Consider the following 9,526-nt stretch of genomic DNA (forward strand, 5'->3'; position numbering starts at 1 on the left):
ACCCCCCCCCAATCACTGACACTGACCACACCCCAAATCATGGACGCTGACCCCCCCAATCACTGACACTGACCACCCCCGTATCACTGACACTGACCCCCCCAATCACTGACACTGACACTCCCCAATCACTGACACTGACCCCCCCAATCACTGACACTGACCACCCCCAATCACTGACATTGACCCCCCCATCACTGACACTGACCCCCCACAATCACTGACACTGACCACCCCCAATCACTGACACTGACCCCCCCAATCACTGACACTGACCCCCCCATCACTGACACTGACCCCCCCAATCACTGACACTGACCCCCCCAATCACTGACACTGACCCACCCCAATCACTGACACTGACCACCCCCAATCACTGACACTGACCCCCCCATCACTGACACTGACCCCCCCCAATCACTGATACTGACCACCCCCAATCACTGACACTGACCCCCCAATCACTGACACTGACCCCCCAATCACTGACACTGACCCCCCAATCACTGACACTGACCCCCCCATCACTGACACTGACCCCCCCAATCACTGATACTGACCACGCCCAATCACTGACACTGACCCCCCAATCACTGACACTGACCCCCCCAATCACTGACACTGACCCCCCCAATCACTGACACTGACCCCCCAAAATCACTGACACTGACCCCCCCCCAATCACAGACACTGACCCCCCCAATCTCTGACACTGACCCCCCCCGAATCACTGACCCTGCACCCCCCAATCACTGACACTGAACCCCCCAGTCACTGACAATGACCCCCCCCAATCACTGACACTGACCACCCCCCAAATCACTGACGCTGACCCCCCCAATCACTGACACTGACCCCCCAATCACTGACACTGACCACCCCGTCTCACTGACACTGACCCCCCCAATCACTGACACTGACCCCCCCCAATCACTGACACTGACCCCCCCGAATCACTGACACTGCCCCACCCCAATCACTGACACTGACCCCCCCAGTCACTGACACTGACCCCCCCAATCACTGACACTGACCCCACCCCCGTATCACTGACACTGACCCTCCACCAATCACTGACACTGACCCCCCCAATCACTGACACTGACCCCCCCAATCACTGACACTGACCCCCCCCAAACACTGACACTGACCACCCCCAATCACTGACACTGACCCCCCCAACCACTGACACTGACCACCCCAATCTCAGACATTGTCCCCCCCAATCACTGATACTGACCCGCCCAATCACTGACACTGATCACCCCGACCACTGACACTGACCCCCCAATCTCTGACACTGACCCCCCCAATCACTGACACTGACCCCCCAATCACTGACACTGACCCCCCCAATCACTGACCCCCCCCAATCACTGACACTGACCCCCCCCCAATCACTGACACCGACACACCCCAATCACTCACACTGCCCCCCCCCAATCACTGACCCTGAAACCCCCCCAATCACTGACACTGACCCCCCCCCCAATCACTGACACTGACACCCCCAATCACTGACTCTGACCCCTCAATCACTGTCACTGACCCCCCCCAATCACTGACCCCCCCCAATCTCTGACACTGACCACCCCCAATCACTGACACTGACCCCCCACAATCACTGACACTGACCCCCCCAATCACTGACACTGACCCCCCGAATCTGAAACTGCCCCCCCAATCACTGACACTGACCCCCCAGTCACTGACACTGCCCCCCCCAATCACTGACACTGACCCCACCCCCGTATCACTGACACTGACCCTCCCCCAATCACTGACACTGACCCCCCCAATCACTGACACTGAGCCCACCCCCGTATCACTGACACTGACCCTCCCCCAATCACTGACACTGACCCCCCCAATCACTGACACTGACCCCCCCAATCACTGACACTGACCCCCCCATTACTGACACTGACCCCCCCCAATCACTGATACTGACCACCCCCAATCACTGACACTGACCCCCCCAATCACTGACACTGACCCCCCCAATCACTGGCACTGACCCCCCCAATCACTGACACTGACCCCCCCAATCACTGACACTGACCCCCCAAATTCACTGACACTGACCCCCCCAATCACAGACACTGACCCCCCCAATCTCTGACACTGACCCCCCCCGAATCACTGACACTGCACCCCCCAATCACTGACACTGAACCCCCCAGTCACTGACACTGACCCCCCCAATCACTGACACTGACCACCCCCCAAATCATGGACGCTGACCCCCCCAATCACTGACACTGACCACCCCCGTATCACTGACACTGACCCCCCCAATCACTGACACTGACCACCCCCAATCACTGACACTGACCCCCCAATCACTGGCACTGACCCCCCAATCACTGACACTGACCCCCCAATCACTGACACTGACCCCCCCATCACTGACACTGACCCCCCCAATCACTGATACTGACCACGCCCAATCACTGACACTGACCCCCCAATCACTGACACTGACCCCCCCAATCACTGACACTGACCCCCCCCAATCACTGACACTGACCCCCCCAAAATCACTGACACTGACCCCCCCCCAATCACAGACACTGACCCCCCCCAATCTCTGACACTGACCCCCCCCCGAATCACTGACCCTGCACCCCCCAATCACTGACACTGAACCCCCCAGTCACTGACAATGACCCCCCCCAATCACTGACACTGACCACCCCCCAAATCACTGACGCTGACCCCCCCCAATCACTGACACTGACCCCCCAATCACTGACACTGACCACCCCCGTCTCACTGACACTGACCCCCCCAATCACTGACACTGACCCCCCCCAATCACTGACACTGACCCCCCCGAATCACTGACACTGCCCCACCCCAATCACTGACACTGACCCCCCCAGTCACTGACACTGACCCCCCCAATCACTGACACTGACCCCACCCCCGTATCACTGACACTGACCCTCCACCAATCACTGACACTGACCCCCCCAATCACTGACACTGACCCCCCCAATCACTGACACTGACCCCCCCCAAACACTGACACTGACCACCCCCAATCACTGACACTGACCCCCCCAACCACTGACACTGACCACCCCAATCTCAGACATTGTCCCCCCCAATCACTGATACTGACCCGCCCAATCACTGACACTGATCACCCCGACCACTGACACTGACCCCCCAATCTCTGACACTGACCCCCCCAATCACTGACACTGACCCCCCCAATCACTGACACTGACCCCCCCAATCACTGACACTGACCCCCCCCAATCACTGACACTGACCCCCCCCCAATCACTGACACCGACACACCCCAATCACTCACACTGCCCCCCCCCCAATCACTGACCCTGAAACCCCCCCAATCACTGACACTGACCCCCCCCCAATCACTGACACTGACACCCCCAATCACTGACTCTGACCCCTCAATCACTGTCACTGACCCCCCCCAATCACTGACCCCCCCCAATCTCTGACACTGACCACCCCCAATCACTGACACTGACCCCCCACAATCACTGACACTGACCCCCCCAATCACTGACACTGACCCCCCGAATCTGAAACTGCCCCCCCAATCACTGACACTGACCCCCCAGTCACTGACACTGCCCCCCCCAATCACTGACACTGACCCCACCCCCGTATCACTGACACTGACCCTCCCCCAATCACTGACACTGACCCCCCCAATCACTGACACTGAGCCCACCCCCGTATCACTGACACTGACCCTCCCCCAATCACTGACACTGACCCCCCCCAATCACTGACACTGACCCCCCCAATCACTGACACTGACCCCCCCATTACTGACACTGACCCCCCCCAATCACTGATACTGACCACCCCCAATCACTGACACTGACCCCCCCAATCACTGACACTGACCCCCCCAATCACTGGCACTGACCCCCCCAATCACTGACACTGACCCCCCCAATCACTGACACTGACCCCCCAAAATCACTGACACTGACCCCCCCAATCACAGACACTGACCCCCCCAATCTCTGACACTGACCCCCCCCGAATCACTGACACTGCACCCCCCAATCACTGACACTGAACCCCCCAGTCACTGACACTGACCCCCCCCAATCACTGACACTGACCACCCCCCAAATCATGGACGCTGACCCCCCCAATCACTGACACTGACCACCCCCGTATCACTGACACTGACCCCCCCAATCACTGACACTGACACTCCCCAATCACTGACACTGACCCCCCCAATCACTGACACTGACCACCCCCAATCACTGACATTGACCCCCCCATCACTGACACTGACCCCCCACAATCACTGACACTGACCACCCCCAATCACTGACACTGACCCCCCCAATCACTGACACTGACCCCCCCATCACTGACACTGACCCCCCCAATCACTGACACTGACCCCCCCAATCACTGACACTGACCCACCCCAATCACTGACACTGACCACCCCCAATCACTGACACTGACCCCCCCATCACTGACACTGACCCCCCCCAATCACTGATACTGACCACCCCCAATCACTGACACTGACCCCCCAATCACTGACACTGACCCCCCAATCACTGACACTGACCCCCCAATCACTGACACTGACTCCCCATCACTGACACTGACCCCCCCAATCACTGATACTGACCACCCCCAATCACTGACACTGACCCCCCAATCACTGACACTGACCCCCCCAATCACTGACACTGACCCCCCCAATCACTGACACTGACCCCCCAAAATCACTGACACTGACCCCCCCATTCACAGACACTGACCCCCCCAATCTCTGACACTGACCCCCCCCGAATCACTGACACTGCACCCCCCAATCACTGACACTGAACCCCCCAGTCACTGACACTGACCCCCCCCCAATCACTGACACTGACCACCCCCCAAATCACTGACGCTGACCCCCCCCAATCACTGACACTGACCCCCCAATCACTAACACTGACCACCCCCGTCTCACTGACACTGACCCCCCCAATCACTGACACTGACCCCCCCCAATCACTGACACTGACCCCCCCCGAATCACTGACACTGCCCCACCCCAATCACTGACACTCACCCCCCCAGTCACTGACACTGACCCCCCCCAATCACTGACACTGACCCCACCCCCGTATCACTGACACTGACCCTCCACCAATCACTGACACTGACCCCCCCAATCACTGACACTGACCCCCCCAATCACTGACACTGACCCCCCCAAACACTGACACTGACCACCCCCAATCACTGACACTGACCCCCCCAACCACTGACACTGACCACCCCAATCTCAGACATTGTCCCCCCCAATCACTGATACTGACCCGCCCAATCACTGACACTGACCACCCCGACCACTGACACTGACCCCCCAATCTCTGACACTGACCCCCCCAATCACTGACACTGACCCCCCCAATCACTGACACTGACCCCCCCCAATCACTGACACTGACACTCCCCAATCTCAGACACTGTCCCCCCCATCACTGACAGTGACCCCCCCAATCACTGACACTGACCCCCCCCCCAATCACTGACACTGACCCCCCCAATCATTGACACTGACCCTCCCACAATCTCTGACACTGACCCCCCCCCCCCCAATCACTGACACTGACCCCCCAATCACTGACACTGACCCCCCAATCACTGACACTGACCCCCCCAATCTCTGACACTGACCCCCCCAATCACTGACACTGACCACCCCCAATCACTGACACTGACCCCCCCAATCACTGACACTGACCCCCCCCAATCACTGACACCGACACACCCCAATCACTCACACTGACCCCCCCCAATCACTGACACTTAAACCCCCCCAATCACTGACACTGACCCCCCCCCCAATCACTGACACTGACACCCCCAATCACTGACTCTGACCCCTCAATCACTGACACTGACCACCCCAATCACTGACACTGACCCCCCCCAATCACTGACACTGACCCCTCAATCACTGACACTGACCCCCCCCAATCATTGACACTGACCCCCCCAATCACTGACCCCCCCAATCTCTGACACTGACCACCCCCAATCACTGACACTGACCCCCCCCCAATCACTGACACTGACCCCCCAATCACTGACCCCCTCCAATCTCTGAAACTGACCCCCCCAAATCACTGACACTGCCCCCCCCCCCCAATCACTGACACTGACCCCCCCAGTCACTGACGCTGACCCCCCCCAATCACTGACACTGACCCCCCCAATCACTGACACTGACCCCCCCCAATCACTGACACTGACCACCCCACAATCACTGACACTGACCCCCCCAATCACTGACACTGACCACCCCAATATCACTGACGCTGACCCCCCCAATCACTGACACAGACCCCCCCCCCAATCACTGACACTGACCCCCCGAATCACTGACACTGCTCCCCCCAATCACTGACACTGACCCCCCCAGTCACTGACACTGACCCCCCCAATCACTGACACTGACCCCACCCCCGTATCACTGACACTTACCCTAACCCAATCACTGACACTGACCCCCCCCAATCTCTGACACTGACCCCACCCCCGTATCACTGACACTGACCCCCCCAATCACTGACAATGACCCCCCCCAATCACTGACACTGACCCCCCCCCCAATCACTGACACCGACCCACCCCAATCACTGATACTGACCCCCCAATCACTGACACTGACCCCCCCCAATCTCTGACACTGACCCCCCCAATCACTGACACTGACCCCCCCAATCACTGACACTGACCCCCCCAAATCACTGACACTGACACCCCCCAATCACTGACACTGACCCCCCCAATCACTGACACTGAGCCCCCAATCTCTGACACTGACTCACCAATCTCTGACACTGATCCTCGCCCCAATCTCTGACACTGACACCCCCCAATCACTGACACTGACCCCTCAATCACTGACACTGACCCCCCCAATCACTGACACTGACCCCCCCAATCACTGACACTGACCCCCCCAATCACTGACACTGAGCCCCCCAATCACTAACACTGACCCCCTCCTTTCCTCCATCTATGACAGCTGTGAAATTGTTCCCCTTTATTCAGGATTACTGCTTTTCTCCTGTATATTGGGATCGTACTGTGCTCCCGGCACTGCTCTCCTCCCTTCACTACTTTACTGACAGTCCGCTCCTTTCTCTCCATCCTCAGGGGCGATGAGGAGACGCAATACAATGTCCAGAATGAGGAGCCGTACGCGCAGAGCAAGGCCAAGGCTGAGAGAATGGTGCTGAGCGCCAATGGAACCAAGGTGAGTCCTCATGGTCCGGGGGTGGCTGGGGTGGCTGGGGTCAGACCTCCGCCCAACAATGCCCGGCACCGGAAAGGAGCATGCCTTTCTGCTGCTGGTTGGGAAGGTCGTGCTTCACCCAGGATACCACGGGGGAAACCCCTGCAATTAAACATTTTACGCACACTCGAGTCACAGAGATTGAGGTTCGGGTACAAGTGTGTCTTAACTAGAGAGAGAGAGAGAGAGAGACAGGAAGAGAGAGACGGAGAGGACTGGAGCCAGTTCAAACCATTGATTATATTCCCTGGGTCACCTGAGACCCGGTTGCCAGCGGTGGAGTGATGGGGTTATGGGCGAGGCGTTTTCAGAACCCCAAAATGTATCATGGAGTTAAACCAACCTCCTCCTTTAATGTATTTGTTGTTTTTCCGAGCACACGGCTTGTTCCCTAGATGTGGGATTACAATTATGGATACGTTGGTTTTTAAACACAAAACACTGTTTATTCCATGAACTCAACTTAACATCTTAAATAAACATTGGATCTCTTAACACCCCTTACTTCAAAGATAACTCAGAAAATATTGCAACAGTAAATAATTCCTTAAAATGTTCCTTCAAACTTCCAAGAGACTTAACACCTTGAAACAGGATCACATCAGGTTAAAGGCTTCATTATTATAAGTTTAAATCACCCAAATGATCCAGAGATAGCCTTTCATAGCAGAGATCCAGCTACCTGCAAACACAGACACTCGCAAGCTCTTTTCAAACGTGCAGCTCTCTGGAAACACACAGACACACACAAGCTGTTTTTAAACAGAAAACTAAAAACCTGCCAAAATGGCTGAACTAAAGCCCAGCTCCACCCACTCTCTGACATCACTGCTTTCTTAAAGGTACATTGCTTAAACATCCACCTAGTAAAGGTACCCTCACATGACAATGGGAATCGGAGAGTGCTCAAGAGGACGGTTTTGGAGGAGCAAGAGCGGTTACACAGATAGGGAGGATTGTCGCGGTCGGAGGAGGTTACAGAGATAGGGAGGATTGTAGGGGCCGGAGGAGGTTACAGAGATATGGAGGGTTGTAGGGGCTGGAGGAGCTTACAGAGATAGGAGGCTGGAGGAGTTTACAGAGATAGAAAGCGTTGTAGGGGCTGAAGGAGTTTACACAGATAGGAGGCTGGATGAGGTTACAGAGATAGGGAGGGTTGGAGGAGCTAGAGGAGGTTACAGAGATAGGGAGGGTTGTAGGGGCTGGAGGAGGTTACAGAGATAGGGAGGGTTGTAGGGGCTGGAGGAGGTTACAGAGATAGGGAGTGTTGTAGAGGCAGGAGGAGGTTACAGAGATAGGGAGGGTTGTAGGGGCTGGAGGAGGTTACAGAGATAGGGAGGGTTGTAGGGGCTGGAGACGTTTACAGAGATAGGAGACTGGAGGAGGTTACAGAGAGGGAGGTTTGCAGAGTCTGGAGGATTTACAGAGATGGGGAGGATTGGAGGGACTGGATGAGTTTTTAGAGGTAGGAGACTGGAGGAGGTTACAGAGATAGGGGGGGTTGCAGAGTTTGAAGGATATACAGAGAGGGGGAGCTTTCGATAGAGTTCTCCTCAGGACCTTGGCAAGCCTCTGATTTTTCTCTTACAGCTGGCAGGGGGGAAGACCCTGGTCACGTGTGCCCTTCGGCCAACTGGCATTTATGGAGAAGGCAATGGTGTTATGGAGAAGCTGTATCGCCAACTCTTGAAATTCGGCCGCAGAAGGCTGCGCCTTGCAGGGAAAGAAGTCGAACATGGCCGGGTGTATGTGGGTACGACGCAACTTGGCCACAGATTTACTGACCTTTCTCTATCTGTGACTGGGTGTCACAGTGTGTTAGATACACTGTCCTTTCCCCCTCTGGGACTGGGTGTCACAGTGTTAGATACACTGTCCTTTCCCCCTCTGGGACCGGGTGTCACAGTGTGTCAGATACACTGTCCTTTCCCCCTCTGGGACCGGGTGTCACAGTGTGTTAGATACACTGTCCTTTCCCCTTCTGAGACCGTGTGTCACAGTGCGTTAGATACACTGTCCTTTCCCCCTCTGGGACCGGGTGTCACAGTGTGTTAGACACACTGTCCTTTCCCCCTCTGGGACTGGGTGTCACAGTGTGTTAGATACACTGTCCTTTCCCTCTCTGGGACCGGGTATCACAGTGTGTTAGATACACTGTCCTTTCCACTTCTGGGACCGGGTGTCACACTGTGTTAGATACACTGTCCT

At 56.4% G+C, this 9,526-nt stretch overlaps 1 protein-coding gene across 1 annotated transcript in view; it reads left to right on the forward strand.

The window, feature by feature from the left end:
• LOC140396076 (3 beta-hydroxysteroid dehydrogenase type 7-like) overlaps positions 1–9,526 on the forward strand; it is a 174,441-nt gene that overhangs the window by 147,521 nt on the left and 17,394 nt on the right. The window contains exons 4-5 of the mRNA XM_072484178.1: positions 7,180–7,279; positions 8,909–9,071. Coding sequence (XP_072340279.1) covers positions 7,180–7,279; positions 8,909–9,071 — 263 coding nt within the window. The remainder of the gene's footprint in view (positions 1–7,179; positions 7,280–8,908; positions 9,072–9,526) is intronic.

The sequence above is a fragment of the Scyliorhinus torazame genome, chromosome 19, assembly GCF_047496885.1.
Source record: "Scyliorhinus torazame isolate Kashiwa2021f chromosome 19, sScyTor2.1, whole genome shotgun sequence".
Taxonomy (NCBI): Eukaryota; Metazoa; Chordata; class Chondrichthyes; order Carcharhiniformes; family Scyliorhinidae; genus Scyliorhinus; species Scyliorhinus torazame.